We start from the raw sequence: 27,626 nt of genomic DNA, 5'->3' as shown, positions 1-27,626 counted from the left end.
GAAATCACGTAGAGGCATTGTTTATTGTTCAGTAGGAAACAGTTGAATCTGCCATGGCAGTGACTTCATCAAAGACCTCTCTCTCTAAATGGCATTTTTGTGATGAATTTGGCGGTTATGAAATGACCTGACGACACCAGTGACTGAAGCTCTCTGTTTTTACTGGGATTCCCACAAACTAACTGGTGTGTGACAGACTCCCTTTACCCTCTCCCTTAACAACAAACTACTGTTCTCTCATCTGACCGTAGCTCTTCTGAACGCATTAGCCCGTTATGCACTTAGACTTTTTGTAGTCGTTAATTTTTTATTAGGAGGCTGTTAAAGGCTCTCCGCACCTGAGCTCTTGTAACAGTTTTTTATTTCCAACAATACGGCGACCCTGGCCTCTGTACACCAAGACCCCCAAGTGGAACACACAATGGAGGGATTGGAGGCTCTGCTCAGAAGCCAGGAGAGCGAATAGCAGCCCTTCATGGCAGGGTTCTTTCTGAAGCTCATCACTTCCTGTCTTCGGAACTGCTTTTAAACGTTGGAAACACACAGACTGTTCTGTTTTTCAAGCCTGTACGTTTCACCTCCGTTTGCTTTTATGCCTAGTAAATGTAGTTGCTTGGGGAGAAACGGACATTCAGTGCTGTGTAGCACTAGATTGAAGTCAGGAGTACACCTGTTTGACCTGAACTTGATTACTGTTGGTGGGTGTGTTGTAGCTCTATTCTTGTCATGTTTGGATTTGTTTCTTGTGGCTTTTCAAACACACAGTGACTTGTACAGCACGACGGTCATTGTGTGACGTGTACTCTTATTGTTGCTAGTTGATTCGTTACTGCGGTTTGATTTACCTCTATTATGCCATCAATGCTACTTGCTTAATGCTTGCTATTTTGAAGACACCCTTGTAATACTATTGTGGTGAACACATTTCCAAGGCTTTTTGTCTGTGGGGCAGATCCGATCAAAGACTAATGAAGCATTGCAAATGGAAATGAATCAGATTATATTTAACAAATAAATCAGAACTATGTCATCATACAGGATCCGATTTTAAAGTAAGCGCAAAAGGCAATAAAACAATAGTAGCAGGATTAAGCTACCGAAACAGCAGGAAGGCGATGTTTAATTATTGATCCGAGTGGTCTCCTGCTGGTTTTACATCATCGCAATTCTTTTTTTTCCTGAACATTCACCTTTGCTCTTGCACTTTGCATGCAGTGAACGTGTTGAAAAGCAGAAGATGCTGAACCACCATGAAACACACAGTGTGGATAATTAGCAGGTAAAAGCCCCTTGCAGGGCTTGGCTCAGCAGCAGCAGCTCTCTGGAATATGAAGTCTGACAGCAGTTTATAAGCCGGGGCGGTCCACTGGACTCTGCCATGTGGGAATCTGTCACATGAAGATTACAGAAGCCAACAGTCTCCAAGAACTCTGCAGTGTTTCTCATGTGCAGCATCTATGATACACTTAAGCTGAGGGAAGACGAAGCCATTTTGTGGCTTGGAACTTGGTTTCAGGAGACTAGATCACTGCATGGCACGCCAGGGGAGACTTGGGGTTCGCCTCAAACTAGGTTTCAAGCCACCCCTGTGATATCATTATTAATCTGAGAAATGTTATGCAACACACCCTGCATGCTGTATATGCATTCTCTGTTCTCTGACTTGCTTATGGGAGCTCACATACAATAGATCTTAACTTACATGTTGGAAAGCCTCCGCATGGCACCGCCATTTCATTTTGAGCGCAACAAAATATAAAACCTTGCAGCTTATGCATTTGTTTATTTCATTTCTTGTTCAGGGTAATTGTGTTTCACAGCATTGATTTATTTGCTATGTTAATGTAACACTGTGGCGGTTTAACAATCAATGCATCATAAATCGACAGCGTGATTGCAGCGTTTGCTTGTTCTGCTGCTAATGCCAGACTGTTAATTGCTTTTAAAACGTGGTTATTTACATTTGCCTGCTGGGTAAGTGGCTAGTTCTCCTCAGTGTGCCGGTGTAATGAACTCCTATTTAAAGCTGTACTACGCCTTTAAGGTGTTACAGTTGAAAACGCCCCCCCCCACCCCCCCCACCCCCACCCCCCCCCCCCCCATAAGGTCACAGGTTCAAATCCCACTGCTACCACCAACTGACTCACTGTGTGACCCTGAGCAAGTCACTTAACCTCCTTGTGCTCCATCCTGCGGATGAGATGTTAAGTCAATGTCCTATTGTAAGTGATTCCGTATATAATGCACAGTTCACAGCCTACCTCTGCAAAGCGCTTTGTGATGGTGGTCCACTATGAAAGGCACTATATAAGTATTATAATAAAATAAATAAAGCTTAAAACCCCTAATTTATATGCATGTATTTTAGTGTTGAGTAAGTGACATCATGCCTTACAAATAGCTGCGCTTCCTCAAGCACATATTTAAAACAGCCAGCCTGACAAGCTCCATAGAAATCCCCTAGCCGATCAAGGCGAGCTGCACAAGTGCCATTAAACAAGGGTAGCACACCACATCAGCAAAAAGCCTTTCTTTTCAAATGAACCTTTTCGGTTATTTTTTTTTTTTCAGTTTACTTTGTTCTTGGATTTCAATGTCTCTGACTCAAATCGTGACTCCCAGTTCACACTCCTACTTACAAGAGAATTAAAACTGAAGAACACCACAAGCCACCCACGCCAGCCAGCAACAGCCTTGTGAGCACAGAGTGGAGAGAGAGAGAGAGAGGGAGAGGGAGAGGGAGAGGAAAAGGGAGAGACAAGAGAGCATGAAAGAGGGAGAGAGAGAGGGAGGGAGAGAGAGAGAGAGCTGAGCATGAGAAAGAGGGAGAGAGAGAGAGAGGGCTGCATTCAGAACAAGCAGAGAAAAATGAGCAGGATTCAAAGCCAGGCTGAGGATTAGGATCAGAGGAGTTCAAGGCCGCCCAGCTTGCAATGCAGAGGGCAGGCAGCGTGCATGTGTGCATGTTCTCACCTTGCAAGCATGAGCCGGTTTGAAAACTACAGTACTGCTCTTTAAGAGACAAAAACAGGTTTCATTTGCATAATTGCCCCACTGAGTGAGTCTGGAAACCATGTCAGGCAGTAAAGGTTAGGGTTTAAATCGTATTGTCCGAATATTCCTCATACTGTATATTGAGCTCTATTTTAATGATCTACAAGACAGCAGATAGTCTTAATACATCAACCTTTATTGCTGTACTTTTATTCTATTTGGGAAAAACACCAGCAGATTTATAAAAAGGATTAATAATGAGTTAGAGGTTGCCGGTGTAGGGGAATATTGGTTCCCCCTTATTTTTTTGTAACAAACTAATCTTTTTTTGCATACAAGTCTATATCCATGCATATATCAACACCATTTTCCGTATCCCTAACATTAACCCTAAACCAGCACCATCCAGTCCCCTCTGACAGGTCCAGTCTCACCTACAATAATACATGAGAACAGCCTGCAAGCATTGCTCACATTACTAGCATTATACCTGCATCATTTACATACAAATAACAAACACGCATGTAGGGGGGAAACAAAGGCTCGCTGGTGGGAACAAATATTCAGGTGCAGCACTGGTAGCGTGCATCTGGTCTCCCCATAGTATCCATTGTCCCTATAGTAACTGTGGGGCATGCAAAGGAAGATCTGTGTAGCTCGTGCCCTGCATGGGGAGGAGCTGTCTGAAACGTGGTAAAGATGCCTGTTTTGATGCGAGGAATGACCTAGACAATTAACACCATCGTTCTAAGGCATGTTTCAAGTGCTTTTCCATTTAACAATAATGAATTGAGATAAGCGGTCGAGTGGCCCCTGTTAGTCTACCCGAGCTTTGATGACCTTGCTGCCTTGGCAACACGGCCCCAAAGGGCATTTCCTTTATAGGCAGGACTGTCCATAAGCATGCATATGAAGTCATGTAGACTATCAGAGCGAACAGCAGACCAGTCAAACTGCCCAGCGCTACAGCCTAACTACTTTCACTTTAAAAGGGATCCTTACAGCATTATTATACAGCATCTACAGAAAATGTTATCGCATGCTTGCTTGATATCCTTTTGTATTATTCTTCTGTTTCTGCCCAGTTTATTATTCACCAGGCTTGCTTCCCAAATGTCCTTTTCCAACCATGGGGGAGTGGCTTCTTTAAAAGAGTTATGAAACACATTTCTGGTGGATCCACATCAATTCATAAGCAGCCCCCATCCCAGTGGCTGAAACACAAATCTTTTGCTGGAATAGTTAGTAAGCATTACAAATTATGGAAAACCATCAAGAACTTATTTATGAAGCTGTACAGTAAATAACTGAACTGTTTGGTAGTGGATTGCTTTAAAACAATTGAGCTGTAAACTTCAGAATGCCAACAATCTAATACAGAACACATGCAGCCCCGTTTATCAAATGCTTGGAGACTTCTGGTCTACCCGGCCCTTTCAAATGTCATCCAAGATATGTCAGTAATGTTTCAAGCGCAGCCCAACAGCATATGCAGGATTCCCTGGAATGCCCTGTGCAGAAGCACAAAATACTGTGATAAAAATAAGACACAAAAGACAACCTGCTCATCCCCTGGCTGCTAAAGATTTATCATCAACCGGTTATTTGAGATTAGCTTTGATGATCTCGAATTTGTGAAGGCACTTGGGAGAGCAATTTAACGCTGTTTCAGCTGATCTAATTATTCTCTAAATCTTGCTTGTCGTGCACTTCCATATCTACAGTACAGCAGGTCTCACATGCACAGCTTTGGAAGGAGCACATGTTATAGTAGATGTGTATGCCAGTGCAACCAGCAATCAAAGTGCAGGTTTCATTTAACCTAGTATGATGCAAGAGATTCTCTGAAAGAAATATAATGTATGTGCTTCTTTCAAAACTGCACGTGTTTTAAAGAATTATTTGCCAAGGACTGTAAAATGGGCTCCGATCTCTCCAGGACAGGTACTGTATTAACCATAGTTTATAATCTAGACCCTTTGTTTTCAGATTTTAATTTCCATCAAATTATCAGGGTTTATTTTATTTTTTTTAATGGATGCAGATAATTATTCTACCACTTTTCCAGGTAAATATCGAGTATAATATTGGGGAGGTTTCATATTAGCTGGAAGGTTTTCTAATATAATATTTCCCAGGCCTCTACTCTACTCCCGTGGGATCCTGTGCTGGTCGATATGTTGTTGTGAACACACACTATGCAAGCACAGCATTGCAAAGATGTGCAGCCCCTTCAGTCACACACACAGCCCGTGAGAGCAGCCTGCATCCCCGAATAATGAGTGTGCATCCCAATCCGAGCAGCCAGGACAATGCCAGCCCACACAGATTCAGTCCAGGCTTGATCGGATCAGAGCGAGGGATCATTCTCCTAGGAGATCAGAACAATAATCCTCTGAGGGAATTCAGCTTCCTACCCAAACCCCTCATCCACCGCTGGACTGACACCCAGCTTCACAGGCACACAAGCTAAGACTTGAAGGATCGTGCTGCATGAAATGACTATTCGGATAAGCTCTCCACAGGTGAGGGTCATTGATGTTTTTGCATGAATGGCTTTTTGGATTTTTGTTTCTGCAGCGTTATAGAGAGCGAGTCGATTGCTGCTTTTCTTAAACTCTGTGGAGAACAGCAATCCACACAAAACATGCAGCTGTTTCTTCACTTTCACCAATGACCCTCCCCTGCAAAGCAGGGGCGTAGCCACGGCCCACCCAGTTAGCACACAGGCCCACCCAAATCTGCGCCTATGTGAATGCCAAGTTTAAGTAAAAGTATCACTGATTTATTCCCCCCCCCCCTCCCTCCCCCCAAACTGTGCATCCCAAAGGCGAGAGCTCAAGTTTAGGACAAATAGGCTATAGAGAAAATGTTGCAGGCTTTAGCCAATCAAAGCAAAGTAGGCATTGTGATGCAATGTTTGGGTGGGATCTTCCTCTTACACAACGAATCATGTGCAAGCTGTGTTTGATTGACAGCTTGTGAGGGAGATGGCACAGATCTGTTAAGTCTCAGACGTTTCCATATTTCAAACTTTATTTAAAAAGTGCAGTTTTTTAAGCAAACTTGCAGGCTAATTAGTAGTACTGTAGTGTGCCGGGCAACATGCCAAAACAAATGAATATTTATTTATTTATTTTTAAAGACAATGGACAGATAAGCCAGAAAAGCAACTCACATATCATTCTCTTCCTCCGAATCTGCAAATTATTCATTTACATCTACTTTAGCAGTGGAAATGGCAACATGTGAAAATAAATGTTAGAAGAGAAAATTACCAAATTGACTGGGTGATTCATTTGGTACTTCATTGTGAAAATTGTCAACTTTGCAAATTGAACAGCCGCTTTCAAAATGACACATATGATCTGGCCTCATGAAAGCCACGTCTGCATGCTTGCCAACATCGGACACATTCGGCAGTAGAGGAAGTCTGCTACTGGCATGTACTTTGTTGTACGACGTTAATATGGATGAAGCTGAAGTTCAGCTCCAGTGGTTTCAGTTCATATGCACAACAAATCAAAACAGCAGAAGCACTGGGGTGTTCCAATTCATTTGCATACTACTATATATATATATACGTAGAAGCATGGAATTTGCCATGGCAACCCCAGGAATGTTCAGCCTCGTTACTGTACAGGAGCACGCATCCTGATGCCAGCTTGCACTCGTGTGGATAAACCACAGGACAGCAAGCACTTCCCTTTGTGACTAGAATAACTGAGCTGGCAGAGCCTGTAATAAAAACCATCAGATAGGAAAATAAACCAATTGGAAATGCTGAGGGAAAGCAAAGCACAGAGCTGGGGAGGAAAGGGCGATCGCATTGAGTTTGTTTGAGGGGGCGCCAGAAACTGTATTTATGTTTTTAGTTTAGTTGAAATGTCTTACTATACTTCACATTCTCAACAGACGGTAATCCGGTCTGTAGTGGGATTAGGAGATTTGAGTAAAGAAAAAAAAAATTACACAGTATTCCGTCAGTATAAATAAATACTAATATCAATACATGATAATCGGGCATTACTTGAGTCATTTTAGATTTGTACATTTACTAAAACTCACCTCAAGCCAGTTTGAAGTTACAGACGTCAAATACCGCTAGTAAGGGGCTGTCCCTGACTTCACTAGTCTTGCACCCTTATCAGCAAACAGTGCAGCAGCGATCAAAGGATGTCTTTAGATGGGGAGGTACTGTAGTGCCATTGATTAGTCAGAGTTGACTCATTCTCTACACTACAAAGACTGAGCAGAGTTGTTGGTAGTGCGCTAGCTGATCGCCTATGCAAAGAACACAGGCAGCTTCCTACAACAGAAGGTTCAACCACCCACCTCCCAACGCAAAGGCTCACAGGAGGACGAGAGAGCAGGGCTGTCATACACACTTCAGTGAAAGAAGATGAGGGATACAATGGCATGGCCCACACAGTAAAGTATTTGAATACTGACAATGATGACATTAAAAACAGCATGTTTCACAGATGATCTAATCAGGCAACCGGATTACTGCAAAGATAGTGGATACAAAGAAACTCACTAGAAATCTAAAAGCAAGAGAGCCTTGCTTTTAAAATGTACCTGAAGGCCGTGGAAACACAGTGCTAACCTAATTTGCTTTTAGATTTTATTTTTTGAACCTGGAATAAAAAGCGACTTGGTTCCTTTTACAGCTTGCACATTCATACAGAACCCAACCTAGACTTCTCAAACTCCAAAGAGCGCACACAAACTTTCTTTTACATTTCTAATAATTTGAATTTAAAGAAATCGGGACCGATGCAGATCTGTCAAGTACAATGCCGTAGATAAAAATAAATAAATAAATAAATAAGAAAACCACTTCCTGTGCTGTTGGTCACAAGATCAGATTGCAGCTTTACCATTGAAGTAGAATTGACCTGGAGCACAGGAAGCGATTACAGGAGGTACCAGGTACCAGCAGCAGCAACTGTTAACCTACAGCATATTAGAAAGATCTCCGCATTCTGAATTAAAGTATAAAAAACAAGCAAAGAACATAAAGACAGATAGATTCCTCCACACATCCCCAAATTCTGATACTGGACACAACTTGTGCTAAAGAATGTCCTTAAAAAATCATCACAATGGACAGATGTGTGAAACAATACATACTGTACGAGGAGCAGGGATTTTACAGGGACTCAAAGGGTTACCTACTGCAGCACATGTTTAATTAGTTTGGGCTCTCGCTAATGCTATTCCTCTTTCATTGATGACTGCTGCTGTCCTGCAGAGAATTAAGCTGTTCCTTAGGGAAAGTGGACTGGTATTGACCTTTCTATAGATCCTGTCAGCCAGAGCATGGCACGCGTACATTATAAGCCACTTGATGTGGGAGCCTTTTTACCTAGTCTTGTGCTCTGCAGGGTATGTGGCTTATTGACGGTAATTGAAAAATAAACAATTGCTAAATCAACGTTTCATCATGCATTATAACTGTTGAATCAATAAATTAAAAAGTGTATCAGTAATGCGCATGTCATTTATTATTATTTGTTTATTTAGCAGATGCCTTTATCCAAGGCGACTTACAGAGACTAGGGTGTGTGAACTATGCGTCAGCTTCAGAGTCACTTACAACAACGTCTCACCCAAAAGACAGAGCACAAGGAGGTTAAGTGACTAGCTCAGGGTCACATAGCGAGTCAGTGAGTAAGCCAGAATTTGAACCGGGGACCTCCTGGTTACGAGCCCTTTTCTTTAACCACCTGACCACACAGCCTCCTGGTCAGCGTTGTGTGATTCCCTGCTTTAGGGATTCAGACCCCTGGCTCTTTTGCATTGTGGTTTAGATGCTTGCTTGCGGTGTCAGGGGTCGCCGGTTCACGCCCAGCCTGCACCCTGTGACGTGCAAAAGCACAATATCTGAAATATTTCACTGCCAAATTATAAAAACAACACAGAGGCTATATATATAAAGTACTCCTGGATGACACTCAGCTAGGAGTTGAACCATGGGGCACAGGAAGATCAGAATTTGAGAAATTGAAATATTTGCATTAATGAAAAGAGGAAATCCTGATGATATTGCAATGGTTAGTAGTCCTGCAATTCAAACCAACCCAATGCATTGAAATTCCCCAAAGGCTATCATTTTCAGCCATGTGTCCTTCTCAGAAAGGAGTTTTAAAAGGAACAGCTTTGCAGAAGTTATTTTCTACAGCATGTTCAGAATATAATGGGAAGCTTCTTGGCACAGTCTGGCAGCAACTGCACTGTTCAGAAACATGTTTCTGTCCTATACTGTGAAACTCTACACCACAGACAGCATACCAGCTGGCTGGTTTTTCTGCTTATGTACAGTAGAGAATGCAAGAGTCACACCAGCTGGGCATTTAAGTGTGTGGGGAGAGTTAACAGAAACAAAGCATCCCCCGGGGCAAGGAAGGCAAGTGGCAGTGTATTACTCCTTCAATGTGTGGTGTGGTGTCGGGGTCAGTGGGTAGTACCATACTGTGCATTACACTGTTTCTGACACATTCCTCATCACTGTCATCTATTTAAAAACAATGTATTAGCTTGGGTGCAAATTAGGTCTGAAAAGCTAGTGGTTAGAATAAGCCACTGTCAGGCTAGTAAAGCCAAAACGTAAGCTTGGGGAACATAAAGCCAGTTTGTGGCTTGGAACTTGGTTTCAGGAGACTAGTTTTAAAGCGACTGCATGGCACAGCAGGAGAGACTTGGGGTTTGATACAGCAGTTGCCTCAAACTAGGTCTCCTGCTGTTATTTTCTATGTTATTAGGTCTAGCTGCAGGACTGGGTGTGATCTTGGCTTCAATGCATCCAATGAAACTGTTTCCAGAGCTACTCTCAATGCAAAGAGGCTCCCGGAGTCCACTCTTCATCTCAACGAACATTTACAAAGGTGGAGACAGGGCCCCGTACACGGTGCACGATGCTAACATGTTACATAGCTCACTACTTGCTTATTTGGCTCAGAGTGCTTCCAAAAAAACAGTCCAGACATGTAAAACTGCCATTGAGTAATGTACAGTAAACTGATGTATACAACAATAACTGCTTTCTGAAACAATACAGTGCTACACACAGAAGCTAAACACCAGAAGAACTCATTAAGCTGACAAAGTTGCTCGGGGTATACTGAATCCACACTTGCTGTGACTCATCTAGCTGGGGTAGAGTGCTGATTGTTGGTACTGGCGCATAAAGAAGCCATGGGGAACACAATGACGCATACAAAGAGCCCACGCAACACTTAATTAAACTGGTACTGACTTCACCGAGTGATAAGAGGCTGATTTAATAAGCCAAGACCTGAAACGCTGGGCTTTATACCTGTTCAAAGCTAATTAGCCATGCGTTACACACATGGGCTTCAATAGCGCCCCCTATGCCACAGTTTGTGAATATACCCCAAGTCACTTTTTGCCCGCTCTGTATGTTTTTTTTATTTTTGCTTGTACTAAAAGCAGTATATAGTGCTGTATGTGTGTCATTGTGTTCTCCATGCCAGTACCAAAACAAGCATTCATCCTACACAACGACTCCTAATGTGGAACACACAGCTCGTATTCACGAAGCACTCGTGTACCAGTGCTAACTTCAGCCCGAAAGGGGAACTGAATTTCTGATAAGCACAGCTGAGCTCATCACATTAAACACCAGAACTGCATTCCAGTTTAAAAACAAATAGATGCAAAAATCTCAGCCTCCGACAGCTGCCTCAGCACCTGCAGGAAATCTTCATTATATCCTCGGCTTCACAGAGGGAACCATTTCTGTAAAAATCCCCATTAAGTTCACTTATATGGAAGATTAGAGAAAGTGCGGACGTTTTGGGAAATCATTACTGTATACATGCCTGGGGACAAGCATTTTGTTAAATGCACTACTGTAGGGTCCACAGGCTCATGAACTGTGCTGTGTGAATGTTAAAACATGCTGATCAGCTGCTACGCAGACTGCAGCAGCATCCACGTAAACTAACCTTCCTGCTTCTAACTGGAATGACCCAAAATATCTTGGTCACTCCCACTGCTACAGGACCATTGCAGGGATGGAAACAAGACTCCCACTGCATAGCAGTTTGATCCATTCCCACTTTTTTTTTTTTTTAATTTAGTCGTTGCCAGTTCTTTTTTTTATTATTTTCTCCCAATTTGGAATAGCCAATTATTTTTAGGCTCAGCTCACCGCTACCACCCCTGCGCTGACTCAGGAGGGCAAAGACGAACACATGCTGTCCTCCGAAGCGTGTGCCGTCAGCCGACTGCTTTTTTCACACTGCGGACTCACCATGCAGCCACCCAAAAGCTACAGCATCGGAGGACAACGCAGCTCTCGGGCAGCTTACAGGCAAGACCGCAGGCACCCAGCCAGACTACAGGGGTTGCTGATGCGCAGTGAGCCGAGGACACCCTGGCCTACCTAAACCCTCCCCCCCTCGCTCGGCCAATTGTGCGCCGCCCCCTGGGAGCTCCCATCCACAGTCGGCTGTGGAATAGCCTGGACTCGAACCGGCGACGTCCAGGCTATAGAGCGCATCCTGCACTCCACGCAGAGCGCCTTTACTGGATGCGCCACTCGGGAGCCCCCATCCATTCCCACTTCTACTATGAGTTTCATAAGACACACCTGAGATTGTTACCTGTACCTGGGGCTAATCAAGCTCGTATTAAAACCTGGAATGGGTGAATGAGCTATGCAAACAGGCTCTTATTTCCATACCTGCCTGTGTAGTATTATCTTATTAGACTTGACGAAAGCCGACCTGACTGGGCTTTAGTAGATCTCAGATTATGTGCAGCCTACAGGGTCCAGTTCACAAAGTTACTGTAAGATTTTGAAAATAAACAAAGTTGCTGAAACAGTACTTTTGATACAGGAGAGTGATATCAAACTATATTGTATTAAAATAAAATCAATAAATGATGAGGCATAATTGCTTTCTTTGGAAATACAGCAAATGCTTTTTGCAGAGATCACAGATTCTGAGTGAGAGTATAAAGACTGTGCAGTAGCAGTTTTTTGCAGAGATCACAGATTCCGAGTGACAGTATAAAGACTGTGCAGTAGCAGTTTTTTGCAGAGATCACAGATTCTGAGTGACAGTATAAAGACTGTGCAGTAGCAGTTTTTTGCAGAGATCACAGATTCTGAGTGACAGTATAAAGACTGTGCAGTAGCAGTTTTTTGCAGAGATCACAGATTCTGAGTGACAGTATAAAGACTGTGCAGTAGCAGTTTTTTGCAGAGATTACAGATTCCGAGTGACAGTATAAAGACTGTGCAGTAGCAGTTTTTTGCAGAGATCACAGATTCTGAGTGACAGTATAAAGACTGTGCAGTAGCAGTTTTTGCTTCTGGGAGAAGCCAAAGCCTCCCACCACTAGGAAGCTTCCCGTATGACTCCTGGCAAAGGGACAAGGCCCTTTGAAAACAGTGTCCTCTACTGCCAGGAAAAACAACCCTCAATACCAGCTTCGAGGTACCTTATTTTACAAGACAAGTAAGCCTTACAGTTAATAGTCCCCCAAGTTTTTAAAGCCAGTTATTAACATAATCCTTTTCACTACACCCCTCATCATTGCACACTGGTAAAATACACAGTTACAGTATCTGACCAGCAGGTGGTGTCTTGCTACAAGTAAAAGTCCCATTAAAATAAAAACAAGAACAGGTGACTAACTCGAAGCTATCTAATGATGAAGGCACAAAGATTCCCTTGTTTGTTTTGCATCCCTCTTATCTGAACTACATGCCAGTACAGAAAGACATTGAGACAGCAGACACCAGCGAACTCAGCGAATCTGAAACGCAGGGTGATGCTGTTCCTATCACTGCAGTGTGTGTGTGTCATCTGCAAATCATTCCTGGCTGTTTGATCTCTCTTCTCTTTGCAACTCACTCGCTCCACTTTCTCCAAAAGGGTTATTGCTTTTTCTAGTTTTTCCATAGCGTCTAACTTAGCAGCCTCCTTCTGCCAACATACGTAACATGAAAACCTACTACACACAACAACATGCAATTCAAATGTATAATTCACACTAGAGAGACTGCAACATTCAATCAAATATTTATCCTTCGAAGAAAAAAACAACCTGAAATGTCTAGACTCAATTCTGCTAAAGAAAAAAAACAGACCAGCCAAAAAACACACAATAAAAGAGATTATTTAAATAAATACATAAAGAAATCCCTGAGCAGGCAGCATGGCTCACTGCTTGCCTTGTAGAGAGGCATATAGATGGCTCTGAGCGAAAGAAATGCTGCATTAAAAGAACATCTGCCACTTGTTCCACTAAAAAGAACTGTTACCATTAATCACAAAGTTAAAGCCATATAAAAAATGTTTTAATAGGAGCAGAACTATGAAGCAACGGAGAGCTGCTTGTTAACAGCTGGGTCGCACGTTACTGAGATGGCAACAGCCCACTCAAACACTCATAAACAACGTCATTGAAAACATTTCGATCTGTTGAGAGTCTGTCTCCACCTCCAGCAGGGCTTTCTGCCCTCGCTCCGTGGCGTCGACGAGCAATCTCCTGCCTCAACATTTCAAACGAATTACAATTCAGTAGCAAAACTTCCTCTGCTTTTCCCAGTTCAATCAAATGCTACTTGAGTCTTGTTTGGTTACAGCAAGGCAATGGCATGTGTGTTAAATAAATAGACTAACAAACACATTAAGCAGTTAAGTAAATAGGTTTTGGTGCCAGTTTACACTGTCTCCATGCCAATGCCAAGTTTATACATGTACTTAACATTCAGCCAGTATACCTGCCACAGCACTGTCAACAAGGGCCACTCTTTCACCACTGTTCCAAGTTACTGTACGCAACAGAAAGGACAGGGGTCTAGAAGGGTATTTTGCCTAAATTTGTACAAAAACAAAATATTTTGTCTTTAATGTCACTGCTATAGGGGGTACTTGCAGAAATGAATTCAGGGATGGAAATCAGACTCCTATTGCATAGCAGTTTAACCCATTGCAGGTTTTATGACAAGCTTGATTAGCCATGGTGTACAGGTACTGTAACAAGCTCAGGGGTGTCTTATTGAACTCTTAGTAAAACCAGGAATGGATCACACTGCTATACAATGGGAGTCTTGTTTCCATCCCTGATTTTGTCTATAGATCCATCTTTAAACAAGCTGGTCAGTACAGTATGTTATTTAGGTCACTACCATAACCCTTCATGTTGAAGTGCCTCTGCAGTGATGAATGAAGGGACATGCTCAGGCACCTCTTATGTGTAGTGCAGTAGCCCGTTACATTTATAAAGACACACTGTCGAGTTCTTAAAGTGATGGCGGTACTCATTGCAATCACACATCTCTACCAATATTTACCACAAGGGCCTATTCCAGTGTTGCTCCAAGATGAAGTAGAACTAACAGGAAATGAATCCAGAAGAATCCAGTTGAACCAATGATTTTTGTTCAATGCCAGAGGGAAAATTCTGCAGTCAGAATGTGTGTGTCTGTGTGTGTCTGTGTCAGTAAGAGTGTGTGTGTGTTTCAGTGTGTGTGTGTCTGTGTCAGTGTGTGTGTGTCAGTGAGTGTGTGTGTGTGTGTGTTTCAGTGTGTGTCTGTGTCAGTGAGTGTGTGTCAGTGAGTGTCTAAGTATCAGTGTGTGTGTCTCCGCAGTTGTCAAACACCACCCCAGTCCACCCACAAGGTTCATCTTTCCCTCACTCAAATGTTACCCTCCCGACGCAAACCAATAATGTTACAATATAGATGGAGAGAGGGTAGAGTGCTGAAAACGTTGGCCCCCTAAAGCGAGAGCGCAGGCACGAATAATAAGGGATATTTTAGTTATGAACCGCTTATTATTATTAATAATAATAATAATAATAATAATAATAATAATAATAATAAATAGTAAATAACTTGTCCCCGCTACATACTTAGCTGCTTCTATCGTCATTTCAATTAATTTGTATAGCATTCAAACCAATTGCATTCTCGTAAATGTACGCTTCTTTTTAAACGCTGACATTCGGGTCTACCTATTGGTGCACAAAAGGAAGAAAATAGCGCTGTAATAAATAAACCAAATCAATTTGTAGCAATGCCCACGCAGTACCCGTTATTGCCCAAGCTACACTGCTTGTTATCTATTTGCAGTCGGAAACCCCCTGCATCAATGGAATACATGTTCGAACTAGTGGAACATTCGATTCGAATTAGACTTCAAACAGCCCGGTTTAGACCGAGGCAGAATCACTTTACCGTTTCATTTTTTCACCGCAAATACCATGTCAGCCCAGCGGCAGGTGACTGATTAAATGCCATTCTTAATAACAGAATGTCACAGCGCGGGCGATGGTCAGCGGGATGGTAAGAAGAGGCTGCATCACACTTCTGAAAGTAAATCCTTAAAGCATTTTGAAATACGTTGTTGCAATATATCAAATACGACTGTGTGCAAGTCAAGCGAGTTGCACCATCACCATTATCTGAGACCGGATTCTAGAATGCATTTCCCACTCCGAGCGTCAAGGCGCTGCTGCTAAGTCGTAAAAAAAGATATTTGAAACAATTGTTGCATTGTGTGTGTTTATGTTTGTTTGTATTATGTTTTCTATTATTATTATTTTAAGTAAACCGGTGACCTACCTTTCATCCAGTCCACCACCTGACTCGGGGTCCATTTGCTAACAGGTTCCATAATCAAAGCCATGGGGAAAGTTTTTACAGTTTTTACACGAGAACAGGGGCAGGTACCCAGCCCCACTTTTTTTCCAATCCCTATCTTCTGTTTCTTAATTGCTGCCAAAATACCGTAATCTTGCGCCCGAAATCGATTTCTCTTTTATAGTGTTTTTGAATATTCCAAGCGGTGCGTGCGGCGTGCGTTACTACCGCCGGCAGATTTGACGAGGTTCTGTCAGTTTGTATAGCATCGCTGTGGTTCTGTTCAGAGTCGGCTCTCTCCGGCTTCCTCCGCTGGAATTCAACGCATTCTTTTGCAGCCGCTTCCCCGTGCGCTTGGGCAGTTCTTTTACTATATTCATTCAAGCCAGTGTGCTTTCTTTCGTTGTTTTTTTTTCTTTATTTAACCCCCTCCTGCTCCTGCTCTTGCTCCCACTCCTCCTTCTCCTTCTCCTTCTCGCCTCTCAATTAGCAACAGGATTACAAGAATGTGAGTTGCTTGCTGATGGTAGCTAGCTGGCTGCCGTTTCTATCCCTGTTTGTGATCGCTATTGTGTTCGTTAGAGTCTGCTGTGCACACTGACATTCTTCACTCAAGACTGCCTACCGCCTGCTCTCTCTCTCCAGTCTCATACAAACTGTTTCCCCCATTCTTCAGTCCATCAGTACAACACAACCTAGCGGAAATGACGGGTCTTGCAGTGTGGGCGGCTGAAAAATAATGCATTTTTTATGTAGTTCTTTAGATAAAAATACATAATTGCAAAAAACGCAAAGCTCAATTTTTAAATCAAATGTGCCAATCCTTAGTCAAGTCTGGTGGTGAGTGTTGGAATAGTACAGGTACAGACGGAGTTGGGTCTCGTCTAATTGTGGACACACATCATTCAATCAGAGATGGAAATAAGAGACTGTTGCATAGCACAGTCTCACCCATTCCAGGTTTTAATACAAGCTTGATTAGCCAGTGTGTATGTGCTCAGGTGTGTCTGATTAAACTCATAGTAAAACCAGGACTGGCTCAAATGCTGTGCAGTGGGAGTCTTATCCCATCACTGTTCATGCATGCTACAACTTGTCAGTTTAAAGCCGTAGTCAGTCTTTTAAAAAAAAGTACCAAAAATAGCACACTGCTTATCTCATTGTCGCATCATGGAGCCCCAGCACCTGTGCTAATCTTCTGAAGGCATTACTACAAGTGTAGCGGTCTCCGGTCCCAGCACTATGCATGCCTTCCCCTAATCCCTTTCCTTCACAGTTCACTACTTGAGAAGAGGAGCTCTCTCACACTGAATATAGCGTGTCGTGTGCTCCTTACTGAGCTTTGGTCGCTGCTTGATAAAAAATAAAATCGCTATATTCAATGTTTAGTGTTTAAGATTTTAAAAAAAGAAATCCTGGGGTATTTAAATCCATGTTGGTCCGCTTATATTACCTTCCCCTGTGCTGTTGAAATCCCTTTGCAAGCACACGCTGTGAAGGGGAGGCGCAGTGGAGTTTTTTTTGTATTACAAGCCTCTTTCACTGTCTCCCCCAGTGTATCAGTTTGCCTCAGCTCCCTTGTGTTTAGTGGTTAAGGTGCTGGGTTGGGAAGCACATGATACAGTGCCTCCCCCAGCGTATCAGTTTGCCTCAGCTCCCTTTTGTTTAGTGGTTAAGGTGCTGGGTTGGGAAGCACATGATACAGTGCCTCCCCCAGTGTATCAGTTTGCCTCAGCTCCCTTGTGTTTAGTGGTTAAGGTGCTGGGTTGGGAAGCACATGATACAGTGCCTCCCCCAGCGTATCAGTTTGACTCAGCTCCCTTTTGTTTAGTGGTTAAGGTGCTGGGTTGGGAAGCACATGATACAGTGCCTCCCCCAGCGTATCAGTTTGACTCGGCTCCCTTTTGTTTAGTGGTTAAGGTGCTGGGTTGGGAAGCACATGATACAGTGCCTCCCCCAGCGTATCAGTTTGACTCAGTCCGGAGCTTGCTAAACTTCAACATAATAGAAATAAAACACTAAACAGCACATAGCTTCAGATGTCCAAATATTTTTATCATTTTAAGCTACTTGCTTTTTGACCGATCTGCAAATGTGTGTGCAGGATTCCAGAGACGGTGGGGTAGTTCAACAGATTTTTTTTTTAATGGTTAACATTAAAAACATGAAAGTAATACATGAATACATGCCAGGGTGTTTAATCAGTCATTAGAACTTGAGCAAAAGATTCTGTACTGTATGAGTTCCAAGGAACAACACCTGAAAATGGAGCTTCTTGATTGGTGGATGGAGGTTTGCAAAGCTAAATCAACACAGACATCCCTGTAAAGTGGCAGCAGACAACCAAAAGGATGCCTTCCGTTTCTCTTCTGCTTTCTCGCTATAAAGAATAATCCTGTTTAAGTTGATTTACTTGTCAAGTTTAGTACAGTGTTAAAGAATCGTCAGCCCAGGTGCTCACAAGTTGGCACCAGTTGCAGCTTCCCTTTGAATGGATCACAGTTTTGAACCATAGCTTTACTTACCCCTAATAATTACATTAAAAATAAAATTGTGCGCTTTCATTTGCATTATAGGTTTCAAATGTACTGTTTTGAAAGAAGCACATTTTAGCCAAAATAATCTGGCACTACACTAGGCTAAAAAAAGATCTCAGTTTGCTTGCCTGTCTTTCAGGTAGACTCTTACTGTTTCACTTCCTCAGTGGCGTCTTCAGGGTCAAAACTTGTCATTGTGTGAAAAGCATGCCAGTCATTAGGGCAAGCAGCTGTTTGGTTAAAGACAGGAAATAAGGCTTTCTTTTCATCTAGGATGGTACCAGATGTCATTTTTTAAAAAGCAGATTTTATGAGACAACTCTAGCTAGAGAATGAAGCGCTCGACAAGTAAGATTTAGGGGATTATTTTGTTACACAGTCCCAGATGATTGCTCTTTGCTTTTCTCTAAGGGGTAGATTTGCAATGGCTCTGAGGGATGTTGCGATTGCACAGTTGATTTTTAATTGCTTGCTTCCTTGTCAAGTGAGTTGTGTTAATCTAAAGCAATGTCTAAGCCGGTGGACTGCACTGTGTTGTGATTTATGTTAATGATTCTACTAAATGTGCATTGCAATGCAGTTTCATCAAATGATAGACTTGGACTCTGATGACAGGGGTCATTCCCAGGAATGCAGTCAGCAGCAAGCCACAGGCATTGCTTTTTAGTTAGGAAGCGGTACATTTGATTTAAGAAATAACTATAACAGAGTTGCAAAGTAAGATATTTAGAATTGGAATGCTTTACGTTATATAAGAAACAAAAAGCTTTTAAACAATGTAGGACATTCACAAACCAGAGACTAGCTCCATACAAATGCAAACCACGAACAGCATTTCCATTTCAATTGGACAGGTTCATCTCTCTGCCTCTTTGCCTCCACCTCTAAAATGTCTCTCCTATAATGACAAATACCGGCGTTTGTAATGCAATAATCAAAAGCCGCTCTGGCTGCTATTTCTCGGTCTGTTGGCATGGCAACGTAGACACGGTATTGAGTGCAGACCTTGCTTGGGCCCGTTTACAAAAATACTTACATGGTAGCTAAATTTAACACAGGGCTCGTTAGGAAAATCTCAAACGAGTAGAAGGGCACAGTGTAAATGAGTAGGAGAAGGGCACAGTTTAAACCATGTGTGATCCGCCTCAGTGATAAACAGAGAGAATGAAAGCCACATGTTGCCACAGCAACCGAATCCAAAAAACAGTAAAACATTTTTTTAAAAGATCACAATCAGCAGGTTGATCTCTTTGCATGTACCCGTCCAGCTAAGGCAGAAAACACAAGCTGGTGGTTTAAAAAGAGAACATAAACCAAAGCGATACGTGTGTAACAGGCAGTGTTGTGTGATGCAGTGACGTTACGGATTCTGTCCCCTGTCGGAGAGCTGACATGAGGTTAAAAGCTCTAAAACCACGAATGCAGACGAGCCCGTCTCTTTTGCACTGTGGTTAAGACACCGCAGGGTCACCGGTTAGTGCCCAGCCTCCAATCTGTTACACATGCACCACCCTAGGTACCCTCCTCAGTCAATGACAATAGACCTTGCCAACACATGCGGTAGAATTGAAATGGGCAACAAACATACCTATGATGGTTAGTTTGGCTTGCCATGAGTTCTGTTTAAGGTCATAGAAATCTCTTCACCCATATTATTTTCATTAATGACATCGTACTACACATGGTACACCCAAGCAATATTACGCATTGTATTCTATCTCAGTGCTATACTTTTTATACCATTGGAGAAGTCTCTCTATTTCAGCTATTCTTTGAGAGAGTCTGAGTATTACAATGATCAAATGAAACTTGCTGAGCTCTTGACTTTTATATATCGCTATGATGATAAAGGTTTTTTTTTTCTTCTAAATGTGGTAACTTCTGCTGCCAGCGCATGGAAGTTTGGATTTGTCTGGTCACTAAGTTCACAAAAGTAACGTCAATTAAACTGGGTAGGAGAAAAAATTGTACACCTCAGCAGTAAAGATGTCTGGATTTCTCAGCTAGCCTATAGATATAAGCAATTTGCACATAACTTATCAAAGGCTTTTGCAAATGCCAGTATTCAACTGTCAAACCCATCCAAAAAAAAGTACTTCTTAGTAATAATGTTTTGGCTGCCAGCCCAAAACATCAAGACTGAAGGAACAACATCCGTGCACATCACATTGTACAGACAGACCAACCACATTACTAAACCTATACTTATGATCTGACAAACATGAGAGAGGGGATTTTTGACAGGTCAGTGTCACCCATTGAATGTTAAATATAAAAATGTCAGTTATTGTTTTACTTGGCAGGGATAGGGTTAAAACTTCATATCCCTGAGACTAAACTGGATAATTGATTGTCAATTTAGTCTGGCCACATGTGCAGTAGAGCAGAGGAGCCAGGAGACAGCTTCACAGTTCAGTCTAGGACAGAAGGCGAGTGGGTGTCTGTGTGTTCTCTTTGTCCCGGTCAGAAAGAAAGTGATGTTTGCTAAACTTCTGACCCTGCTTAAAGGCCCCAGTATCTTTTGTTTTTTGAAGTTTTGTCTTTGTTAGTTTTCTTTGAGGTAAATACAAGTGCACTACCCGGCACCGAACCACATTTATTGTGTGACTCCTGATTTTGACCCCCTGAACAGCGGGCAACCTTAGGGCTTAATGTAAGGAAATCTGCATCTCTAATCAAATAGTTTGTAAACATGAAGTAAAACTGACATGTGAAAAGACATGTGGTCTGTGAAAACAATGTGGCACTTCAGTTTTACTGAACATAGATATAACTTTTCTGAGAAAATAATATATGATAGCTGTGTACCAAATAGAAAGACACAAACTCAAAGTGCACCGTCTCTATATATAGTACAAATTTTCATTATTTGTGATTTTTTTTTTATATAAAAGAAAATATTTTCACTACTTTAGAGATGGGTTACAAGTACATTTCCCAAACAGGTAAAACACTAGCCCTGGTGCTATGAATTAAAATGAATAAACTAAACCTAAAGGATTGGGCTACATCAGTGGTCTCACCTGTGTTCTGACTTGTGGGGGGGTGGGTTCATTTTAATTTAATAAAGATGGTTATTTTGTTGTAATAAATCTGAGCTGACTGACTTTTGCATTCTGTCCTTATGTCTTTGTACAACAGATACGCCACATTGACCAATAAATAATGTATTAATAGCCTGGGGGGAAATTTAGTGACCTAAATTGCAACAACAGCCATAGCTAAATTGGTTTACTTGCCTAATCTGCTTTCTATTTTAAATCATTATCCTTTTCTGAGTAATGGAGTATGATAAGAATGTATGATTGTGTGTGTGTGTGTGCGTGTGCGTGTGTGTGTGCAGTAAGTGGATTAAACAGGACAGCTATAGAAACAAGTAAAAAGCCTGAAATACTCTTCGGAAGATAAGTTGGCCAAAAATACAGTACTGTATACAGGACAAATATAAATGCCAAGTTCAAATTGGGTATGTGATTATAAAATGCAATTATGTATTGCAGCAGGTGTAAATAAGGTGAATTTAAGTTTGGCAGGGACAGGGTTATTATTATTTATTTCTTAGCAGACGCCCTTATCCAGGGCAACTTACAATTGTTACAAGATATCATATTATTTTTACAAACAATTACCCATTTATACAGTTGGGTTTTTCTAGGTAAAGTACCTTGCTCAAGGGTACAGCTGCAGTGTCCCCATCAGGGATTGAACCCATGACCCTCCGGTCAAGAGTCCAGAGCCCTAACCACTACTCCACACTGCTGCCCATCCCTACCAGACTCCACTTGAGGAATGTATTGAATAATTGGTAATCAATCAAGCCTCAGACACATGCTATATAAAGGAAGACAAAGCCTTTGTTGAGTAGGATAACTGTTTGTGAAGGCTTCTGTCCAGCCAAAGGTACCGTGTGTTTTGTTAAAACCTCTATTTTGGTCCCTGTACCGTGTTTATTTGTTCCTCTGTTTTTGTGTTTATTTTGGCTCAATAAACATGCGCACCGCCTCTTTAACTGCAGCTCCCTGACTCTGAGTCTCATTCCTGACGCTATCCTGTAACGGCTATCGATTACCCAAAGTGTGCACTTCTAATTCTAACTAAGATTTCAAGTGCTGTTGGGTTTTGTGCACGCCTGGAAAACAAGACTACCCTGTGAGATCTGAGTAGAAGTATCCACTTCAGAGTCGGTATGGAAAAGGCTCAGGGGTAAAAGAGCTGCTTGATATCATCTGCATGTTCTTAATGGGATTGCCATTGTGCTGTGGTGCTGCTGCACCGCTCCTGAAGATCATTTGGTAGGGGAGTCATGTTAAGCTTCAGTGCTATTGGTATCTATCAGGTCACTAAATAACATTGCTCAACCAGATCACTGCTCCCAGGAGTGCTATTCATTTTACAGCCGCGGCCTCAGCACTGGGAATAATATTTTACACGTGCTGTTCAGAGACGAGTAATTCTTTACTGTCAAAGTCAACCTGAGAACAGGAACAGAAAGATAAGCTAATTGTAGAGTCTGGGAATTGAGAAAATGAGTGATCCAGTGTCGAACCTATAGATCTAGCCTCCTCGCTTTGACGTCACATGCGCTAACTCAGTGTTGGAAAAGTCAGTATGAAGGGCAGAACAGAACCCATAACTGTGCCGATCTGCTGCAACCTTGCTGAGTACAGAAGAGCTCTGTGGATTGCCTTGTATGCGCTGTATCACTGCTACATGTATACAAGCACATGGCACTGCCTTGACCGTACCCCTCCCTCCGAAGAGTGGATCGCTGCTTGATTAAGACTTGAGGTCGCCCATAATACATTGGGCATCAAGGCTGCCTCTGTTTATTGGTGTTTCCGCTGGGTCCTAGTGGCAACACAATACATTATTGAAATACCCGTTTTAGTACTGATGTGATGCAGCATTTCCCTGTCATTGAAAAAGGGAGAGTGACATGCCCCCCGTGTAAATTACACCTATGATTAGGGTGTAAGGTAGATCCTCAGCAGCGGTGGAGTCCTAAATCTCAAAGCACCGGAACGGCAATTCAAATATAGATTTTCTTAAACAACCATTATACAAATTCACGTGTTATTTGTACATTGAACTCGAGGTAACATTTAATAGATAATGCATGTGTTTCACGTGCAACTCTTATAGGCTACTCCCCCTTATCAGTGCTGCCAGTGCTTCACCTAGGTTTCAGGCTGACTGTAGCTCCCGGTTCACCAGCGTGGTTTGGGCCAGTTCAAGTTCTTTAACGTATCACTTATTGTTCAAGTACCTGTTACCTGTGGCTTCTCTTTCACAGATGCAGCCCTACAGATAGTAGCTCCATTCACAATTCACTTGTTGCATGCAGTTCCATGTGTGCTAATGATGTTGTAATGATCTCCACTCAGCCTGGTCTTGCAGTTCAAAGAGTAGCAGTGGTAACAGGCTGTGTTCAGCCCATCAGGTTCAATCTACGAATGGTTATCAACGGTAGTCGTGTAACCCAAGATCCCCTCATTTGTTATATGAGGCAGCTGTACATGACCCTTTTTGCTGGTTATGTAGACCTGGGCACTTACTTGTCTTTATGAAGGGTTTCTCACATTAGTGTTAAAGGTTAACACCACTAATATTATCTTCACTGCATGGCTTTCAGCTTTGCAAGGCGGTCAAATTACAATGATGGTATTTACTGTGAACACCAGTGTAATGTAATAGGACCCTAATCGTCTTGGGTAAGTGTGCTGTAGGAAAAAAAATAGGGTTAACAGGCATAGTATAGCGTTCGATAATGAACAAGCAATCTATCTGCTTTCTATAGTATTTAGAGCCTTGATTCAGCATTTACTTAAAATCTTACAATATAAAATCAACAATAAAAACATTCCCTGTTATTTATTTATTAAGTGTATTCATTTTTAGAAGGACCCATTAAAATGTAGAAGATACCTGCATTATGCCCAGTGCCAAAATTGGACCTTCACTGATAAAACCTGGATCCAAATACTATGCAAATTAAAACAAGGATGTCCACCAATGTTAATAGTGCATCAGTTAGATTGTCAGGTATTTTTCATTCTTTATTCTTTCATACACTATTCAGGGTTTAGAAATACAGCCTCTTCTGATTGTGAATACAATACTAATTATTATTATCAATGCCCATTATCACTGTCCTTTAACCTCTATTAATCCCACTGGGTGACTAATTGATCTGCTTATCAGCATCAATAAATACGAAGCAACCCCAGTGGAAAGAGCTCCTCGATAGAGCAGGGTAACAGGTTTGATTAATATCTACAGCTGTTCATTTACTGTCTATAGACCCCCGATTACAAATCCCCTTTCATAAAAGAAGATGCTAATACGTCCATGGTTTCTGAACTGGTCCCCACACCAGCACTGGTAATGGCTAAGGAAGCTGTGTGCAGTATCAGGCATTATAGATTACCCGAGGTATCCATGGTGTTGATTCATTGTTCTGCCAGCTCTGCGTCGAGTGGGGCAGTGCTGGTATAGATCACTGTACCCTAATGGGGGAAAGAGAAAAATGCGAACTGTCCTGGCCTGACGTTTGAGAAGCACAATTCCTTATTTTCATCTTAGCTTAGATGGAGAAGTCAAAAAAATAAAAAACATAGAAGGAAATCAATACATACAGGCAAACTCGGGCGTGCTGTGGGAGGTGCTGCTGTCCAGAAAGAGAGACGGCCTGTTTCTGGGGACCACACTGGGGCGTGATGTGGGAGGTGCTGCTGTCCAGAAAGAGAGACGGCCTGTTTCTGGGGACCACACTGGGGCGTGATGTGGGAGGTGCTGCTGTCCAGAAAGAGAGACGGCCTGTTTCTGGGGACCACACTGGGGCGTGATGTGGGAGGTGCTGCTGTCCAGAAAGAGAGACGGCCTGTTTCTGGGGACCACACTGGGGCGTGATGTGGGAGGTGCTGCTGTCCAGAAAGAGAGACGGCCTGTTTCTGGGGACCACACTGGGGCGTGATGTGGGAGGTGCTGCTGTCCAGAAAGAGAGACGGCCTGTTTCTGGGGACCACGCTGGTTTAAATTGAAAAGTTTGGGCTTTGTGAAAGGTGCAAACTCATTTGCTTGCTTTTTTATATAAATATTTTTATGGTGAAAGAGATCTATTTAAATTGGTGAACTTCCTTGCTTGATGATATAAACACAACTCTCCAGCCCTCTGTATTTATTTATTGTGTCTGTGATTAATGTGATTAATGTGAGATTAATGTGTAGCATTCGCACACAGTTTTTTTTTTGTTTGTTTTGTTTTTGTAAAGAACACGCTCTCATGTTTTTATTACACATTTGCATTCTGCATCTGTAAATGATTGGTTATCAGTTAGTTTAACCTGTCACTGGTGGTATGAGGAACACATATTAAGGCCTTGAGCAATAACTGCCAGGAATAGAGAGTGATGCAGGAGGTTTTTTAATCAGGTTCAGCTCTGGTAGACAAAATATCAATTCTGTCGAAAGCTGTTTAGGGCTCTAATTCAAAAAGGGTTTTTTTTTTTTTTTTAGCCTGGCTCTTTGTAGATTAGAAATCACATCACACTTGCTGCTATATACTGAAAGGTAACACAGGACTGGACGTTACAACTGGAGAGTCCTAATGAAGTGGGAGACTACAGTGTGAGACTGCAAGGCTAGTGCTGCAGAAAGATTCTTCTGTGAATCCAAATCAGCATGCAATACAAAAAAAGGCACTTTATGCATAATTACCGATTTTTGGGGGTGACAGAGCGTGCAGTCCTCATTCCTCTGGTCCAACAAATAAGCTCCACACAAGCCTTTTTACACTCAGCCTGTGGTGACATCGTTCTTCAACAATTCCTTCTTTTGTAACTGTTTTCCATTTAACTAGGTACCCTCTTGGATCTTCTAATAACAATTCATGCATTGAACACACACAGCCTGCTAATAAGATATATCAGCACAGAGACATCCTTTGTATAACAGTAACTTCCACAAGCCTGCCTTTACATTGAGAACGTACGCAATTCGAATAGAAGAAAATACACAGACAAAGCATAGCAACATCTAAAACAGGAGAATATTCCAAAATTATTTAGCACACGTTTCTCTGAACAGGAGCAACCCTTTATTATAGGTGGTATCAAGTCCCTGACTGTCTCCTAACTCCCAAGCCTGTGGTATCACTTGCACGGCCCATCAATGGATGTCTTTCAGAGCAGTGAAGCCAACCTCATTCGATACATTGTGTGTTAGTATATTCGGACCCATGCATGATTCCATTAGTGAAGTCATTCCAAAAATAAACCCATAAATACAGCACAAAAATAACCGCCTCTGTATGATCAGCCCCTCACACTGTGTGTGTGTGTGTGTGTGTGTGTGCGTGTGTGTGTGTGTGTGTGTGTGTGTGTGAGAGAGAGAGAGAGAGAGTCAATGCCATTCCATGCTTGACATGCCGTTTCAGATTCATTATGACATGATAGCAATTACCTTGAACATGTGTAGTCAGGAAGATCTGAACTGGCTTTGAGTGCCCTGGTGTCTGCTACAATTAAAAAAGGAGGACATCGCTTGACAAGCCAGTAAGAGTCGTGTTTCCTTAGCATCTCCATCCTTTCACCTTTAGTTTCTAAGCCAGCTTAAGTGTGCTTAGTATTTCAAAGCCTCCAATTAAACCCATGGTAGGTAATGACATACACGTCTGCATTACAGCAGTTAACCTTTGTCACTAATACACAAATCTAAATGAGAATTACAAATACAGCTTTGAAACAGAGATACAGTGTCCTTTACATCTAGCCTGCTTCCATAAATATAGCTTGCTTCTCCCTTGGGCTGAACAGCACCAGTGTTACTCACAGTGCTGTGTCTTATACCTCCCGATGCCACACTGAACTGTACCACGTTAAGTTGCCTATCTGTATCTATTTTATAATAGATATGTTTTTTTTTCAAAGTTTTGGCAGGGCAACTTCATAGAGTTCACACAAACTGTTTTAAAATCTCTAAAACTTTTAATCAGAAATCTTGACCTAAGGGATATAAATGTAATGTTGCTGTATTAATACAGTGCGAAGTGGAACACGATGGAGCTGGTTTACCAGGAGTAAAAGGAAAAAAGAATGGTGATATTAAGATCCTTGAGATATAAAAGACCATCTACTGTTCTCTCTCCCATTGCCATCACAATGTATCCTGTTACCGTGCATCATGTGATGATGAAAGTATAGTTATACTTTAGTGCATATGTATTTTTTACATCGCAAAAGTAGTTCTACTGTCTATCAAATCAGATCACTAATTAGAGCTCTAAACTTTTATTAACTGCAAAAAGAGTATTAAATGCCAATTCAAGGATACAGTGTTTGAATATACTGGGACGCTGTTTTATTTTGATTTGTGTTCCTATGAGGCCAATTACTGCTATGAAATATAATCAAAACAACTGTGACAGAATAAGATAGTTTCAGGCTGCAAGTATCTTAAATTAACAACTG

The 27,626-nt window shown here is 42.0% G+C and overlaps 1 protein-coding gene across 7 annotated transcripts in view; it reads right to left on the bottom strand.

Moving 5' to 3' along the window:
* LOC131696630 (connector enhancer of kinase suppressor of ras 2-like) overlaps positions 1-16,416 on the bottom strand; it is a 127,745-nt gene extending 111,329 nt beyond the window's left edge. For 3 of the 7 annotated variants that reach the window (XM_059030762.1, XM_059030764.1, XM_059030765.1), the window contains exon 1: positions 15,605-16,399. In XM_059030762.1, the coding sequence (XP_058886745.1) occupies positions 15,605-15,668 (64 nt within the window). In that variant the 5' untranslated portion in view covers positions 15,669-16,399. Of the gene's footprint in view, positions 1-15,604 lie in introns of all 7 variants that reach the window. The other 4 variants (XM_059030760.1, XM_059030763.1, XM_059030767.1 and 1 more) reach the window with 3 other exon arrangements.
* Positions 16,417-27,626: the final 11,210 nt, after the last annotated feature.

This window comes from Acipenser ruthenus, chromosome 9 (assembly GCF_902713425.1).
Source record: "Acipenser ruthenus chromosome 9, fAciRut3.2 maternal haplotype, whole genome shotgun sequence".
In the NCBI taxonomy this organism is placed as follows: domain Eukaryota; kingdom Metazoa; phylum Chordata; class Actinopteri; order Acipenseriformes; family Acipenseridae; genus Acipenser; species Acipenser ruthenus.
Note: the sequence above shows the minus strand (reverse complement) of the source record. Positions and strands in the feature narration are given on the sequence as shown.